The sequence below is a fragment of the Danio rerio genome, chromosome 15, assembly GCF_052040795.2.
Source record: "Danio rerio strain M-AB ecotype USA chromosome 15, GRCz13ab, whole genome shotgun sequence".
NCBI classification, from domain to species: Eukaryota; Metazoa; Chordata; class Actinopteri; order Cypriniformes; family Danionidae; genus Danio; species Danio rerio.
In genome coordinates this window covers 35,200,467-35,218,797 of record NC_141035.1, presented here as the reverse complement: position 1 = coordinate 35,218,797, position 18,331 = coordinate 35,200,467, and the positions used below count along the sequence as shown (strand labels likewise).

The 18,331-nt window shown below is 34.5% G+C and overlaps 1 protein-coding gene across 2 annotated transcripts in view; it reads left to right on the top strand.

The window, feature by feature from the left end:
• c4 (complement component 4) overlaps positions 1–18,331 on the top strand; it is a 31,563-nt gene continuing 13,232 nt past the window's right edge. For both annotated transcript variants that reach the window (XM_087284346.1, XM_087284345.1), the window contains exons 1-30: positions 1–174; positions 1,003–1,195; positions 1,276–1,450; positions 1,544–1,614; positions 1,700–1,785; positions 1,991–2,073; positions 2,152–2,239; positions 2,328–2,433; positions 2,538–2,664; positions 3,991–4,106; positions 4,579–4,752; positions 4,834–5,031; positions 5,132–5,326; positions 6,078–6,221; positions 6,914–7,043; positions 7,500–7,574; positions 7,669–7,869; positions 8,842–8,959; positions 9,048–9,118; positions 9,798–9,937; positions 10,068–10,271; positions 12,275–12,326; positions 12,402–12,485; positions 12,559–12,762; positions 14,429–14,504; positions 14,659–14,815; positions 14,920–15,024; positions 15,119–15,287; positions 17,092–17,279; positions 17,396–17,551. In XM_087284346.1, coding sequence (XP_087140472.1) covers positions 113–174; positions 1,003–1,195; positions 1,276–1,450; positions 1,544–1,614; positions 1,700–1,785; positions 1,991–2,073; positions 2,152–2,239; positions 2,328–2,433; positions 2,538–2,664; positions 3,991–4,106; positions 4,579–4,752; positions 4,834–5,031; positions 5,132–5,326; positions 6,078–6,221; positions 6,914–7,043; positions 7,500–7,574; positions 7,669–7,869; positions 8,842–8,959; positions 9,048–9,118; positions 9,798–9,937; positions 10,068–10,271; positions 12,275–12,326; positions 12,402–12,485; positions 12,559–12,762; positions 14,429–14,504; positions 14,659–14,815; positions 14,920–15,024; positions 15,119–15,287; positions 17,092–17,279; positions 17,396–17,551 — 3,948 coding nt within the window. In that variant the 5' untranslated portion in view covers positions 1–112. The remainder of the gene's footprint in view (positions 175–1,002; positions 1,196–1,275; positions 1,451–1,543; positions 1,615–1,699; positions 1,786–1,990; positions 2,074–2,151; positions 2,240–2,327; positions 2,434–2,537; positions 2,665–3,990; positions 4,107–4,578; positions 4,753–4,833; positions 5,032–5,131; positions 5,327–6,077; positions 6,222–6,913; positions 7,044–7,499; positions 7,575–7,668; positions 7,870–8,841; positions 8,960–9,047; positions 9,119–9,797; positions 9,938–10,067; positions 10,272–12,274; positions 12,327–12,401; positions 12,486–12,558; positions 12,763–14,428; positions 14,505–14,658; positions 14,816–14,919; positions 15,025–15,118; positions 15,288–17,091; positions 17,280–17,395; positions 17,552–18,331) is intronic.

Below are 18,331 nucleotides of genomic sequence, written 5' to 3'. Positions count from 1 at the left end.
AAGTATCAAAGCCAAGTTTGATGAAGGTGGGAAATAGCTTACTCTTTTCTCAGTCTGTGGATAGCAGACATACTAATGGAATAATAAACAACTGCAAGCTAATAAAATCAAGATGATCTATCATCTGTTTTTTGTGGTTTTTGGTATTTATGTGGTGGATGCACAGAAACCCACGTAAGTATTAGACTTGTTTACTAGTTACTTTTTTCCAATTTGATTTGCAGAATTTGTTTAATTACAGCATGTTCTCTTCTATCATTATTTGTGCTGTTATGTTTTATGTGTCTCTGTGTGTGTGTGTGTGTGTGTGTGTACTTTGTATTCTTTACATTGTGAGGACCAAATGTCCCCAAGAAAAGCAGTACCAGTCCATTTTGACCTTTTTTTCTGTCCCAATGAGGAAAACAGCTCATAAATCACACAGTATAAAGTATTTTGGAAATGTAAAAATGCAGATTGTTTCCTGTTAAGATTGGGTTTATGATAGGGTTGATGTGGGGGCACAGAATCTTCAGTTTGTACAGTATCATTATGTATATGGGAAGTGCCCATCAAGATGATTTGAAAACCCCAAAAAAGTTGATTTAAGTCTGATTGAGTAAACTCGTTTCCTCAGTTTAATTTAGTAATGGGTTCTACCAAAACATAGGCCTACATATTTAATTTTAATCAACTTGGTGCATTTGCAGCATGTACTTAAACTTTTGAGTAATGGGGTCTCCCAAAACTCACTTAAGTATGTTGAACTTGGTGCATTTAAAAATTGTATGAAGACATATGAAGTTTAAAATTATCTGATGTTAACTTGCCTCTGAAATTGATTTTTAATTAACCTTAAATTATTTTTTTACATTTTATTTTATTTTAGTACAATTAATTCTTAATTATAAAGTTTTTTTTTTGTCTGACAGCATTATGCATACCAAATAGAAATAAGCGATGTACTGCACATTTAACTATTTTATTAATTAAAGTTAAAATGTGTGCATTTATATACCACAGATGCCTTATTGTTGCTCCAAATGTAATTCACCTGGGAGTGGAAGAGACTGTGGGTGTACAGCTTCATGGAGCCACTAAAGAAATAAGAATGAAACTGTACTTCGAAAAACAGAAAGAATCAGAAATTCTGTCAGAAATAAGATCTATAATCCTCAATGAAAACAATAACTACCAGGCTGTGGTAAAACTCAAGGTAAGTTTTTTCACTTTAAATTTTCAAATGTGTTTCTCCAGAGTAAACTGCAAAAGGCTTTTCTAACCCATGTACTGTAGGTTGATGCTACCATGTATGGGGATGTTGAAAAAAATTCATATGTTCAACTTGCTGCCATAAGCAATGATATCTTTGAGAAACAGGATGCCAGAAAAGCCAACATCTATTTGTCAACAAAACGGGGTTACATATTTGTCCAAACCGACAAGCCAATTTATAATCCAGGAGAAAACGGTATAACGGCACACTTTCTTCCTACAGTTTTTGTTTTTGCTTATCAGTACTAAATCTGACCACTGAAATGTAGTTTCTTGTTTTGTTTTTCAGTCAAATACAGAATCTTCATTCTAGACAACTACATGCTCCCCATACAAGATGAACTCCATGTTCAAATAACCGTAAGTTGTTATTTGTCTTGATAAAATGCAATTAGCATGCAACATGACATAAAATTAATATGCAGTTTTCTTTTTCTTTTGACAGAACTCCAAAGGCTTGATTGTTTACAATCGTGTTTTGATTATTAACCAAATCTTGGATAAAACTATCACTATACCAGAAGTTGAACAGTAAGTCAACAACATGGGCACTAATTAAACAATAATACTAGATATAGTGTTTTTTTATTATTAAAGCTGTGATTGTAGAAATCAAATATGCAATATAATATGCATCATAAAATAATTTCACGATAGGAAGCATTGTATTCTAAGAAAGGGTTGGCCTTTTAATGAATCTCAGTGATATTTCATGCAATTTTTATTAATCCTTCAGAACAGGCAAATGGAAAATCATTACGTCATTTCATAAATTCCCAGAATCGACCACAACAGTGGAGTTTGAGGTCAAAGAATATGGTAGGTGTCATCCGACTATTCAAAGAGTTCTTAATTATTTAATCTGTCAGAATAACCCCCTGAAATGCTGTTTCACAGTTTTGCCCACATTTGAGGTGAAGATTGAGGCTTCACAGCCTTATCATATTTTGATGAGCGAGTCCTTTCCCTTCAACATTTCTGCTAGGTTTGTTCAGTATACTGTCACGTTTAGATTGGGTTGGTTGTTGAATTAAGGTTTTGTGATCTAACCCATCAGTCTTTGGTGTTTTCAGATATACTTATGGAAAGGGGGTCAATGGGATTGCATATGTTCGATTTGGACTTGTTGATGAAAAGCACAATAAGATATATCTTCCAGGCACTGAAAAGCAGATAACTGTGAGTAAAAAATTGCAGTAAAATGTTTGTGATAACAAAAAAAAAAAAAGAAATGTACTTGTCAGAATCTGATGTGTTTTATTTGACATTCTGCTGTTTTGTAGGTAGAGGACGGCACTGCAGGAACAGCAGTACTTACTAAAGACTTAAAAACAGCATCACAAAATATCACTCAAGGCTATATAGAAGGATATTATATTTATATTGCGGTCTCAGTTTTGGACAAAGCAAGTAAGTCATAATTGAATTTTTTTTGTAGATCAAAAAGTGCATGCAGCTAATCAGAAATTTACAATTAACAATTACAATTAGCATAAACATTTTATTTTTATTTTTGTTTTATTTTTGCTTATTTTATTTAAATTTTGACTTTTTTTTAGGTTTAGCTGTGTGGCAAATATCTGTTTTTTAATCAATGTATTAAATAATTATTTTATTTAATTTTTCGGCTTTAGAGCTTTACTTTTTTCTTTTTATTAATCACTAAATCTTATCCAAGAAGACCTTAGCATTTATCATGTAAATGTATTTTGTCTCCAAAAAACACAAGTGGCATAAAGTTGTAACTGTAACTTTAGTGTTAAAATCCTTAAAGTTATTGAATATTTGGCTGCTACTTTCAGATAACTCATGGTAAAGAAATCTATGCCAGTGAAAGTGGAAAATAATAGCAATACACTACAGTGTGAGAGCACTGTGAGAGCAACCAATAATAACTTGACTTCTAGTTGATCATTTGGAAAAGTGGCAGAAGGTTGATTTTTCTGATTAATTATTTGTTGAACTGCATCAAAAACATCACAAATACTGCAGAAGACCTATTGGAGCCCACATGGGCCCAATATACACATAGAAATCAGTCAAGTTTGTTGAAGAAAAAAAATCATGGTTTGTGGTTGGTTATGGGGGCGTGCAAGAGATCTGCAGAGTGGATGGCAACATCAACTTTCTGAGGTATCTAGACATTTGTGGTACCCATTATAAACCATGGGAGACTCCTTCTCATACTTCAGCCTCCACATAAAAGTCACCAGATATGAACATTATTGAGCATGTCTGGGATACGACGAAGTAGGCATTTAAGATGAATCCAAAGAATCTTGATGAACTCTGGGAGTCCTGCAAGAACCCTTTCTTTGCCATTCCAGATGACTTTATTACTAAGTTATTTGAGTCATTGCAGAGATGTATTGATGCAGTCCTCCAAGCTCATGGGAGTCATCCCATCTGTTAAGTGACAAGAAATTTGTCTCAGCAAAGTCTGACCTTAATGTCCTAATTAAACATTAAGGCATGATCATATTTTATTTTGGTAAAATAAGCCTAATATGTAAGACTTTGCCTTTCATATAAGCCACTTCTAATGCTAAATGATCAACTAGAAGTCAAGTTATTATTTGTTGTTCCTAAAACCTGAACAGGCAACAAGACTTTTGTCAGGTAGTGTATATCAAAGTTTTGACATTAATCTTTTGTCCTTCAAGGATGTATTAGCAGTGTCACACATGGAGTAACGATCAAACATGTTCATACAGTATTCATCCTAATTTTATACAGGTGGCATGCTGGAGGAAGCCGAGAGTTCCTCTGTGAAGATTGTGACATCTCCATATGTTGTTGATCTGTCAAAAACCAAGACGTATTTCACCCCTGGTGGTGTATTTTCTGTTTTGGTATGTGGCCTGAACTGTCTTTTCTTGTTATACCTCTAAATATTAACATTAATGTGTTTAAATGTGGCGAAGCAGTGGCGCAGTAGGTAGTTCTGTTGCCTCACAGCAAGAAGGTCGCTGGTTCGAACCACGGCTCAGTTGGCGTTTCTGTGTGGAGTTTGCATGTTCTCCCTGCGTTCGTGTGGGTTTCCTCTAGGTGCTCCGGTTTCCCCCACAGTCCAAAGACATGCGGTACAGGTGAATTGGGAAGGCTAAATCCGTAGTGTATGCGTGTATGTGTGTGTATGTTTCCCAGAGATGGGTTGCGGCTGGAAGGGCATCTGCTGCGTAAAAACCTGCTGGATAAGTTGGCGGTTCATTCCGCTGTGGTGACCCCGGATTAATAGAGTGATTAAGCCGACAAGAAAATGAATGAATGAATGTTTAAATGTATGCTAGTACCACATCTGCACTTTTGCATCATTTTTTGCAGGCTACTGCAACTTATCCAGATGGAAACAGAGCCCCGAACTTGAAATTTACAGCCACCATAACAATTGATGGATCATCAGAGCAGATTCTGCAAAACGAAAGCTGGGGAAATGAAATGGGAGATGTTGCCATGTCTTTTCAAATTCCACCACAGGCTAAGAACTTAGCTATAACAGTAAGCTTTATGTGTCTCTTGTATTGACCAATCGGTATTAAAGATCGAAGCTGTCAGCTTTTCTAACTAATATTTTCGCAGGTATTTGCTGAAGGTGGAGACCAAGTCGTAATTCGTAGTGATAATAAGATGACTGCCAGTGCAATAACAGCTGAAGAACAGAGCTATCTGAGTTTGGAAGTAGAGAAACAGTTCTTACAAGCTGGTGAGGACTTGAAAGCCAGATTGCGGGACATCACCCCTGAGGGTGCAGCCAAACCGACTTTCTTTTATTTTATGGTATGTACCATAGAATGATTGTTTGTTTGTTTTTTTAACAATGAGGAATGTGTCGCTATAGTTTTTAGTCTAATGTCTTTCATTGTTTTAAAATAAACAGGTTTGGAGTAAGGGGCAAATTGTGCAGATGGGGCGGGTGCCAAGAACTGCATTCACAACTGTCAATGTGAAAGTTAACGTGGATATGGTGCCTTCTTTTCGTCTCGTGGCCTACTATTTTACAGGCTCCGCATCAAAAGAAAGTGTAGTGGCTGACTCTGTGTGGGTCGATGTGAAAGATGTCTGCAAAGGCAAGGTAAAGATAAGTTAAATTGTCATTATCATTATTATTTACTTATCATTTGGATAGATTTAAAATGAAAAAAGGTAGGCCAAGGTATTAATTTTAGAATGTAGAAAATGATCACATACTTGAAATCATGTTTACAAGTTCTTTTTGCACTATACTGTTTTTTATCTGCACAACTCTGGTTTACTTTGCACTCATTTGCTATATGCCCTTAATGTCACTGTATTTACAATTTTTATTACATATGTATATTTTTTAGACCACATTTATGTGCAATGTATATACTGTAAATTTTCTTTTTCTTAAACTCTACTATTTTTTATATATATATATATATATATATATATATATTATATTAATGTTAAGCACCTTGGGTCTGAGAGTAACGCAATTTCGATTCTCTATATGTTTTGTACATGTGGCTGAATTGACAATAAAGCTGACTTTGACTTTGACTTTGATAACTTAATATAAATTATAAAACTTTTTGTTGTAAAGTTACAGTTAAGTACTGGCAGCTGGGTTGCCAGCCCCGTACTCTGCATTTACAGGGCCAGTACACAATATTTTCAGTTTACTACTGTAAATACCAAATACAGTATTACACTATATTTTATGTAATTACTGCTTTTTGTTCTGTGCACATCTGATTATGATAAAAAATAACAACTGGTTTGGTAAATCCAAAGGGTGAATTGAGTGTAGATCATTTTACAATGTGTCACCATTCGAATGAAAGATATCGTTTTGCTTGCAGATAGAAATTAATCCGCTGGCTGAGATAAAACCTGCAACACAGTTTGAGGTGACAGTCGAGACGAATCCAAAGACCAAAGTGGCTCTTGTGGCGGTGGACTCTGCAGTTTATATTCTCAACAAAAACAAACTAAGCCTTCAAAAGGTAACACATCTGTGCGCAAATGAGTCATTTTGTGAATATCTAGTGTGCTATGCTAGTGCAATCTTACAGTGGACCTTTTATGCTCCTTTTTCCAAGATGTGAAATAAGTGTCTGATGTCCCTACAATGTGACGTTTCTGTACCCCACAAAATACCTTTTTATAACTCTTCAAAACCGCCCCTTATACGCTTAGATCCAATTTGAGCAGTTTTTTTATCAATTGAGATTGTGCTCTCACCAATCTTTTCAAAATAAAATGGTCAGCCTATTCTTTTTTTACATATTTTAATAGTTTAGTATAGATCATTTTGAAAATTATATTGCAATCCTGGAGACAGAAAGGTAAAAGATCAATTTATTATCAAAATATTTAATGAAAATATGCGTAGCAGCTCATTGGAAAAAAAAAAAAAAAACAACGGTGTGAAAACTAATGGCATATAGCTGCTTCTAACTCGGGACTGTTTATACTCAAAGTGTTTCTGCAAACTATTGACTGTTTTTATGAAGTGTTTTTATAAAGTGGGATACCAACAGAGGTTAGCTATATTCACATACTGTTGCCACAAAACTGTGTTTATACCCTTTATAAATGTGATTTTTTTCATAATAGGTCCCCTTTAAAAGTACTGCATGTACTGTACCTCTTTAGTATTGGTTCTCATGATGGGGGGGATTTGTTTTGCACACAGATGTTTGATTATATGAACTCGTATGACCTGGCCTGCTCTGTTGGAGGAGGAGAGGATTCTAGTGCTGTTCTGCAGAGAGCCGGGCTGACTTTCATTTGTAACTGTGCTCTTAAAACCCCTACAGCACTAGGTAAAATGCCTATGACTACTCTGTAAAAGAAAAATCTTATTCAAAGAACATACATTTTAAGATGAATCCAATTCACTTAGGTCATTAAAACTTAAATTAACTAATTAGTTAATTCAAATTAACTGATCTAAAGGCACAATGTGTCATTTTCACCACTAGAGGTTGCATGTTTGCAAAAAACAAAGGTGTGTGGTATCATGAGCTTTGTGGACTTCATTACATCCTACAATACATCACGAAATCAAGTATTTAGAATTTGTAAATATAGTAGTATGAAGCAGAGTAAGACTAAGTGCTGTTGAAGCGAAAAGAGAACATTGAACCTATGTGTGATGAACAAACAGTTAAGCTTTTATTATTCTACATTTGTTCTCATGACTTTTGATGATAACATGTCTTAGTTATTGTTACTAAAAAACCATGAAAGAGTGTAAAGAAGTTTTTATTTCTTTTCAGAGCATAAGTGTAACAAAAAAACTACCAATCGTGTCAGGAGAGCACCGGACTATGTTGCTAAATACAATGCAGTCGGTAAGATGCAGTAACAGTATTAAAAAGTCTCTTCATAATTATGTATTTAATAATGTCTTTTAATTAAGTGTCAATTAATATGTCCTTATCCCAGTTAACAGCTTTAAGAATCAAGACAGGAAATGCTGTTTGGATGGTGTAAGGCCCAGCAAAATGCAAACATCCTGTGTTGACCGTCTTAAAAGAGTAAAAGAATCGGAGAGTTGCCGTAAGGCTTTTAAAGAGTGCTGCGAAGCTGCAGATGAGAGGAGGAAAAGGGAGAAGTTTGAGAAGAGAAAAACCAGCCTTGGAAGAGGTACAGTTTGTGTTGCACAACTTCTTGGAAGGGTTTTCTTGGATTAAAGCCACATTGATTACACAATTGTACAGGGCTTTCAAGCTGTTCTTTTAAACAAAACCAGACAAATAACATGAAAGTGAGCATTGAACCTAGTTGAGTGTATGATTTTAATAATAATAATAAGTATTTTTTTGATTATTATTATGATGATGGTGATGCATTTATGCAAAATTAATGATAGCATGACATAAATTACGTTTATACACTATTTAAATAAACATGTAAAAAATATATATGTTATCATACAGTGAAGTTTTAGTGGAAGATTTGGAAGTCTGGTTTAGTTTAACAATACTAACAATTATACTACTACTACTACTACTAATAATAATAATATTAATAATAATAATAATAATAAGATTAGTAAGTAATAATAAGAATAGACTATATATATATATATATATATATATGTGTGTGTGTGTGTGTGTGTGTGTGTGTGTGTGTGTGTGTGCGTGTGTGCGTGTGTGTTTATAATTCATTATCGTAAATAATGAAAACATATTGTATTAACATTACATTATTGTCATTATTATAATACATTCTAAATTAACAAAAATTTGTTAGAGTTTCTCGTTTAATATTGAGATATTTAATATTCATTTTCAATTCATTACATAATTTAAACAAAAAAATTGCGCAATTGTATGCACTAAGATTTAAATATTATAGCTGAGTAAAGTATATAATTTAAATGTGACAGGCATAAGTACACTATCACTATTTGTATACTATACAATACAATACTATTTGTATTGTTAAAATTGTCTATTAAACTAAATAAATATAACAGTTGAAAATGTGTAAAAAATGTAAATTATTATTTTTGTGTTTAGACTAGAGGTGTGAGTTTGAAGTTACTCTGCCTGCCATTGCCACTTTTAAAAGCTGAACTTTCTAACTCTCCTCTTTGTCTTTTTATTACTGCAGTTGTTGGTGACTCATTTGATGAAATTGTGATTAATGAGGATTTGATCTACATCCGTAACTATTTCCCACAGTCGTGGATGTGGACAGTCATTGAATCAGATAACAAAGGCTTAATCAGGTCACCTGCTAATCAGAAAATCAGATATTATTAATGTTTAATACTGATGAATGAAACAAATATATTTTTTCCTTTTATAAACTTTCAGGCATGAAGTGGTTGCCCCTGATTCCATTACCACTTGGGAAGTCCAGGCTGTTGGCATTTCTCCCACTAAAGGTTTACAATACAGGATTTTCACTGGCTTTTTTACAAAGAGATTGTTTGTTTTTTGTTTTTTTTAGAGCTTAAAAGTAAAATCTTAAAAAGACTTCTACTTAGTAATGTGCTCAAGGTATTACATTTTTTAAACAGGTCTTTCCCAATAGCTCAAACTGTGCTTGTTTATTATGTGGTGTTGAAGTTCCAAAGAAAAAAAAAAGTAAGATATAGATCCTAAATTTCAAAAGTAATAGCCTTTAAAAGATCTTACACTTGTCAAGGTAAAACCTGCAGAAACCCAGCAATAACTCAATATTTGCACCTTTATTCTGTATTATTGATATTTTGATTAAATGTTTATGGATATACACCATCTGAAAGTTGAATAAATTAGTTTACTTAGCAAAGATACAGCAACATGAAAATCTAGAATATAAGAATGAAAAATAGAATTATATAATAAAATTATTATTATTTTTAAATTGAGAAAATCAATTTGAAGTTGCCCAAATGAAGTGCTTAGCTATGCACATTAATTAAAATATGAGTTCTGAATTTGAGTTTTGAAAATGATCTTTTTTTTAATACTCAATCATTTTGATTCATTATACAATACAATGTTTTTCTGGCAGTTGCCTTTCAGTGCAACATAAGACTGGTTTTGTCATCCAGGGTCATAAATGTTGTTGTTTTTCAGGATTTTGCATTGCTGAGCCAAAGCCCTTGACAGTCTTCAAGGATTTCTTTTTGTCCGTCAACCTTCCTTATTCTGTGAAGAGAAACGAACAGCTTCAGGTTAAAGCTGTTGTGTACAATTACAAGCAGGAGAGTTTAAAGGTAAGCTTCCGGGTGCTTTTCTTGCAAACTGCCTTTGAAAAATATTGCCTTTGCATGTTAGATAAAAATGAAATGTAGAAATATAGTTTGAGTGTAAGTGCTGAGGATGCTGTATGGTGTGTGTTTGTAGGTAATAGTGAAGCTGAATAAGGTGGAGGGTTTGTGCACTGCTGGAGGTAATGATGTGAAGGAGGAGGTCACAGTTTCTGGTAACTCAGCAGTGACCGTGTATTTCACTGTGGTGCCCCTTATTATTGGGAACCTCCACATTGATGTTCTAGCTTATGCTTCCGAAATCATCCATGATCGAGTCGAAAAGAAACTTCGTGTGGAGGTAAAGTATGTTCATTTTTTAGATATTAATATATTTTACAAATGCTACTGTATGACCATTTCTGTATCTACAGGGGTTTCTGTAGAAATTGCTGCCTTATTCATTTTCGTTTTATGATTGGTTTTGAGACTGAAGTTTAACAGTTATGAAAGTAGTTTAAAGTGCTAGCTGCTATTTTCCTTGTAGGGACAAAGAGTTTTGGTGGATTTTGTTGGTAACTTTGTCATTTGAAATGAGAAATCATTTGTTAAATTTTGTGGCAAGGGAAGGAAAAATAATCTACATTTTATTCCACTTTGTGAAGTTTATTTATAAAATAATTTTGAGAGGGTCACATGCTTATGATTGCTTGCAGCCAGTCCCGCATTATTCAATTTAGGATTTATCAGACGATTCCTAAACCATTATAAATACCTTAAGTTCCATTTAACAGCCATCTTCGTTTTGAAGAATCCTCCTTCCACCCCTACTCCTCGTCCTTTCCTAGATGGGTGGCGTGGTGGCCCAGTGGTTAGCACTGTTGCCTCACAGCAAGAACATCACTGGTTCTAGTCTTTACCAAGCCAGACGTTTCTGTGCAGAGTTTACATGTTCTCCCTGTGCTCACCTAGGTTTCCCCCGGGTTCCCCGGTTTCCTCCCACCATCCAGAAATATGCAATTTAAGTTAATTGACTAAACTAAACCAGCGAAAAAAATGTACAAAAGCACGCATGTCTCTCTAAATTGGGTGCTCAGCCAAAACCGCAAAAGGTGCAAATAAATGTCAATCAAAGGCGGCAACACCAAGGCTCCAAAAATACAAATTTATTAAATTAAAAAGGCTGACACAGAGCGTGTATTTGCACTAATCCAAACCAGCACCATAGATATGCTCCTAGTAAGTAGTTATCTCTTAAGACCAATCACTATCTGTTCACTTGCTACTACAGCAGGGGAGTTCTTGAGATCTACGTTAGATCAAACTCACCTCTCGCTATGCAAACGGGAGGGAACCCCGGGCTCAAGGATCTTATGAGCTCAGGGCTCTCTCCCGGGACAGCATGCCAAACAAGCTTTATAATCAATCATTATCTTAGGGTGCTTTCACACCTGTGAATCGATTCAGTTGTTTCGAAACTATTTTTATTACTAGATTATTGTTATATTGTTGCTTTTGCTCTTGGAGCGGTTCGCTTTCACACTGCAAAGTTTCTAATCGGACCAAAAGAGCTAAAACAAGTCATGTGCGAGTAAACTCTCCTCACATTGGTCAGAGTGTCAGGGTTTATTTTGCAGCATCCCGCTCAGCTGTCAGGAGAGGTGGTGGTTTGGTGGTGGTTTGGTGGTGATTGACAGGGTGCGTGCGCGCGCGACTTGTCTGAGGAGAGATGCGGTGGGGAGGGATGAGAAGGGTGCGCGACGATGCCTATTTGAGTACCGGGAGGGAGACGCGAGATTACCGGGAGATCATCACTTGTTTGCGGGCATCCGGAGACTCGCGAAACTTCCCGCCATACTCATAACTCTCTTCATATAGCCGTAAGCCTATTACATATCCATAAAACACTGTGATATAACCGCGCTCGGATCGGATCGCTTTCTCACTGCAATCGAACCGCTCCACAGTTCGTTTCAATCGAGCCGAGACCACCTCATTCAAGTGATCTCGGAGCAATTGCTTTGGTGCGGAACAGAGCGCGATTGCCCTGTTCACATATGCCAAACGAACCGCGCTAACTGGGCAAACGAGATGCGTTCCGAAACAAAAGTGTAGGTGTGAAAGCACCCTAAGTGTGAACTCTTGAAAAATGTTTCAATTTCACCCACTCACTGATTATGTGATAAGTTTTGAAAAACTATTTATTAATGATTTAAAGCAATTCTATAAAAAGAAAACTGTAACACGATTGCACAATGAATCAGTCCACAATAAAGAGAAACAGAAGATATTTCTTTAATGCTTATGATTTCCTTTAATAAATTCACTGTTGAAAAAGCTCTCTTTGTTATCTTCTATATTTAGGGGGAAGGTGAATTAACCTCTATCGACAGGGAGTTCAACATTGACCCAAATTGTAAGAATCAAATATATAAGCAGTATCTGTTATTATGCTTTCCTTCCATTCTAATACACTTTTTTTAATTAACAGTGAAAAAAATAGAGTTTAACATTTCATCCCCTGTTGATGAGGTCCCTGCTGGTTCAGACTCAGAAACCTCTTTAGGTTTTAAAGGTTAGTTGGTACTGTAGATAAATGGATGGATTAGTAGATAGTTTAGATACAGTCAGTGCTGTCTCTGTTTCAGGTGGAGTGATGGGCGAGTCAATAGACAACTGTTTAAACCTGGAGGGTATTGATAAACTGATCCAGCTGCCCACTGGCTGTGCAGAACAGACTATGGTGAAGATGTCTCCCGCTATTCATGCCATGAGGTATCTGGATGCCACCAACCAGTGGTTATCTCTGAAAGCTGAACGCAGAGATGAGGCCCGATCCATGATCCAAACCGGTGTGTATACATATCTGTAAATTATAAAACATTAATTAAATGGGTGTCCCCTTACAGCAAGAAGGTCGCTGGTTCGAGCCCTGACTGGGTCAGTTGGCATTTCTTTGTGGAGTTTGCATGTTCTCTCTGTGTTTGCGTGGGTTTCCTCCGGGTGCTCCAGTTTCCCCCACAGATCCAAAAAAACATGTGCTATAGATAAGTTGGGTAAGCTAAATTGTCCGTAGTGTATGTGTGTGAATGGGAGTGTATGGGTGTTTCCCATTGAATGGTTGCAGCTGGAAGGGCATTCACTTTGTAAAACATATGCTGGATAAGTTGACGGTTCATTCCGTTGTGGCGACCCCTGATTAATAAAAGTACTAAGCTGCAAAGAAAATGCATGAATGAAAATAAATGGGTTATACTTTAATTTACAGTGGCAACGTTATAGTTTAAATATACATTTAAGTGTTGACAACATTAATTAACAACATACTTAAAATATAGTTGGGGTGATGAGCAGGTTGCCAGGTTATTCGCAACAATATCAAAATATCACCACCCATTCAAAATGTTAATTTTTTTTTAGGTCACTGTGCATTATAAACGGTTTGTCTATATATGTATATTGGTATTTCTAAATATTTTATTATCATAAAAATCATATTAACCTTTATATTGACAGAACGGCAGGCATAGTGTTTTTGTTCATTGAGCTACTCCGGCAGAAGTTAACCCTAAATTTGTAAAATTTTTAATTAAAAATATATATTATAAATCTGAAATTGAAGATTAATAGATTATAAACTGACAGACATTTTTAATAGACTACGGATTGACCTTATTCTGTATATGTGGATATGACTAGAAATAATAAGTGACAGGAAAAGATCTACTTGCTTTACAAACAATTGTGTTCATGACAACACATAAAAATAATGTAATAACAAAATACAAAATGCCTAAAATCAATGGAAGCGAATGAGACCAGAAGTCTCAGGCCAATAAGGTTTCAATGAAGGCACCCTTTACACGAAAGAATAAGTAGCAAGAATCCAGGAGAGTCATCTGGTCCCATGGAAATGAGTCAAATATTTCCAACGACAATGTAAATTTAATTCATATAATGTCAAATCTTTAACCTGCAGAATAAAAACAACAAACTATGCAAATGTTTAGTAGCTCAATTCAGTGGGAAAATTAATTTGGCAACCGTGTTGATAAGCGTTATGTTTAGTTGCATCTAAATATTACTTAAGTACATGGAAACTACTGTATGTAACAAGGTCACTGCAAAAAAGTGCTAATAGTAAATGTTTTAGTTGTTTGTTTAACATAAAACGAATGATAGATTGAAAGCTGTTTTAATCCATTAGCGATTATGCAAAATGTCATATTTATCAAATAAAAGTTTTGGGTTAGCTTTTAAAAAATGTCAACAAAGCTTCGTTTGTTTGATTAAAAAACAGTAATAGTGTGAAACATTATTGCAACTTTGTAAAAGTGGAAATCTTCTGTAAAATAAAAAAGTGTATCAGTTTTGATTAATTCCCACCTCATAAAAGTGTCAAACTGACATTTTTTATGCCCGCTATTATACCAAAGGTTCTTCATATGTCTAACAAATGATAGAATATTAAAATATCATCGATATCTTAATTTCAAGTAACAACTTCTTATTTACCAGGTTACAACACAGTCCTCACACACAAGAAAGACGATGGCTCTTATGGAGCTTTCCTAAGAACTCCTAGCAGTATTTGGTATGTCTTTAAGTCCTCTGGCATGAACATACTGCATGACTCTAGCAATTGAAAGGCCTTATTTGTGCAAAAAAAAAAAAAAACTATTCAAAAACATTCACAGTTGTTTAAATACATATATAATATGTATTACTTCTATCCAACCTTTTCCTAGGCTTACTGCATTTATTGCCAAAGAGCTGACGGGTTCTCAGGACATTGTCAATGTGAACAAATTATATATTCAGGAGGCTATGTCTTATCTCATTTCCAAACAGAAGAGCAATGGTGCATGGGATGATCCCAATCGCCTGTTTGACCAAGGAATGAAGGTACAGCTGAAGAAATATATTTTGTTATTATTTTATTTATCAACATTGATTGGCTCCATCTACTGATAAAAAATATATATATATACATATATATTTGTCTTCAGGGAGGAGTAGAACAAGCAACAGATGACGTTCCCCTCACTGCCTTTGTGCTTATATCAATGCACCATGCTTTGAAAGTTTACGATCTGGGAAGTGATACGGAACTGGTAACAAATAGCGACAGTACAGAGAGAGTGTGTTGCTAATTATTGACTACTGAACAAACAGATAATGTATGTACAAAGCTTTGTTTATTTCCAGAGAGTAGCTATGGATAAAGCAAAGTCCTACCTAGAAGCGCAGCTGGATGCTGTGAGGAGTCCCTATTCACTTGCTGTCACAGCTTATTCCTTTTCCTTGCATGATCATCGAAGTGCAGAAGCTCGGAAAGCGCAACAAAAGCTACAAGACATTGCTAACTGTGATGACAGTCAGTATTAAAATATTACCAGCATCTTTTCTTTACATCTTGCATATTTCTTCTTACAACATTATCTACTAACATATGATAATAGCCATAATAGCCATAATAGCTACAGTTGAAATCAGAATGATCAAACTCCCTGTTAGTTTTCTTTTTTCTTTTTTACATATTTCCCAAATTATGTTTAACAGATCCAGGAAATTTTTACAGTATGTCTGATAATATTTTTTCTTCTGGAGAAAGTCTTATTTGTTTTATTTCAGCTAGAATAAAAGCAGTTTTCAATTTTTTAAAAGCCATTTTAAGGTCTAAATTATTAGCCCCTTTAAGCTATATATTTTTCGATAGTCTACAGAAAAAACCATCTTTATACAGACACTTGCCTAATTAACCTACCTAATTAACCTAATTAACCTAGTTAAACATTTAACCTTTACTAGAAATGAGTTATGAAAATTATTATGCTTAGAAATGTGCTGAAAAAATCTTCTTTCTGTTAAACAAAAATTAGGGAAAAAATAAACAGGAGGGCTAATAATTCAAGGGGTCAATAATTTTCACTTTAACTGTATGTATACACTGCTGCTTATTTTGGTAATTTCACCTTTTAGTACCAATTATTCTGTACACACACAGTTCAGTCATTTGCAGATTTTTGTATTTGTTGAAAAGCAGCTTCAAAAACTTTGATCCTAAAATGTTGCCATGTACATCTATTATAAGCATCATTAGGAATGTTGATAGATATGATTGCTAGATATGAGGAGTTATAAGAATGGTTTATGATAAATGTAGTGATGTTTTGTTTTATTTTTAATGCCAAATATTTCTGTTTATTTTTGATTATTTACAGATTTTTTTTCTAGCCAGATCTGGCAGCACAAATGAGCACCTCTTTTTCTGTAATGTGTTGCTCTGCTCGGTTTGTTATTACTGAGCATATACAGAACAGAGTCACATCTCTAAACAAGTCATTAACTACTAATTGTTTAGTGAAGTTCTGAACTCAGTGTAGAGTTTGTGTAATTGCAGTTGTCAATTTAATTTAGTTACTGATTTTTGTCAGATTTATGGAATGTGTGTGTAAAGAGGAGGGCCAAGCATAAAAAAGGTAAACTGACAGCCTGGTTTAGCAGCAGTGTGTGTGTGTCTTCTGTAGAGTTCATGGTGCAAGAAATCACGGGATAAATAGAGTTGAATTCAATATTATTAGCCCTCTTGCATGGATTAAAGCAAGGAATTCTTTTTAGAGTATTTGCTATATATGTTTTTTCTTCTGGAGAAAGTTCTATTTGTTTTATTTTGTTTGATAAAAATTTAAGATCAATATTATTAGCTCCCTTAAGCAATTTTGTTATTTTGATTGTCTACAGAACAAACTGTTTTGCAATGACTTGCCTAATTAACCTAGTTTAGCCTTCAAATTGCACCTTTCTGCTCAATTTTGGTGTCTTCTAGTAAAAATATTAAATAGTAACACATGTGATGTCATCATGGCAAAGATAAAAGAAATCAGTTATTAGAAATTAGTTATTAAAACTATTATGTTTAAAAATGTGTTGAGAAAAAATAGTTTTCATTAAAAAGAAATTGGAGAAAAAAATATACAGGTGGCTAATAATTCAGGACGGCTAATAATTTTGCTTTCAACATTGTACATTTCCATTGCTAGATCTTCCAAAAAAAAAAAAAAAAAGAAGTGTTCGCTGTGCTTTAGTTGAAATCAGTGACTTTAATTGGTGAAACTTGAATTAAAGAAGACTGCATGTGAGCGATTTAGCTCAGTTATCATATTTTCTGTTTCATGTAGAAATGTGTTTTTGGAAAGCCAAGGGTGGCAGAGGTGAACCAAAAGATAAAGCTGATGCTCGATCAGTGGAGACCACAGCATATGCTCTGCTCACTACACTCATTGTGGGTGACAAGAGCAAGTCTAAACTCATTGCAAACTGGCTGACAGAGCAGCGCAGACACGGTGGAGGCTTCCGCTCCACACAGGTGGGTTGAGAAGTTATTGTGATCCGGATAAAAAAAATGGGTTAACTGCACTACTTTAAAAAAAAGTTAGATGTTAAATTGTATATTTTTTGTATTTTTTTCTTTTCTTAAAATAGGATACAGTTTTGGCCCTTGAAGCTCTGACAAAATACAGCATACAGAACAATGATGTTGACGATCTGAATCTGAGGGTAGAAATGTGCCTTGAAAATGGCCAAAAAAAAGATTTGCACTTGACCAAAAATAATGCTCTCACTCTCTCAGCTGTGAAGGTAAGAAACTTTGGTCCCACTTTATATTAGATGGCCTTCATTGCTATTGCATCAAATTAAATACAATGTACTTAATCTTTGTATAATGTATTGCAGAACACTTCTGGTGGGATACAGCTAGGGTTTAGGACTGGTTTGGTGGTTTGGATAGGTTTAAGGTTGGGTTAAAGTGTAAGGGATGCTCAACAGTCCAAGTAAATAATATTTAGTCACCAAACATATTTAGAATTTTTAGAAATAAAATTTAATACAAGCTAAATATTGCAAAAAAAATTACAACCTACAAAATTTTAACAAAATTTTTACATTTTTATGCTTCTTTTGATTTTTCCTCTTCTTTAAATTTGTATTTAACATTTTTCTATAACATATATTTGGGTGTACTAAGGTTCTGGTCTGCAATGCCTACCCTTCCTTAAAGCTCTTCTGATTGGCCCACTGCTCTTGAACTGAACACAAATAGATTGGTTAATGTCAGCTGTAAATCTGTAAAAATGTAAAGGTCTAGATTAGATTGAATGAAAACAACGTTGACAGATTTTGTTTTAGAAACAACCTAAAGTTACAAATAATGGCACATTTGATCAGTGGTCATGTGGTGAATTTTATTCCACCCTTTACACTTTTCGAAAAGTGAATAAAAGACATCTAGTGGGTTAAAGTCTGCTATGAAAATGACTAAAGCCATTCATTGTTTAAATAGCACAATGGATTTAAAATGTTTTTTAAAAATTAAAAAAAAAACAGCAAAAATAAACGTAATTTACAGTGGTTGTTAGG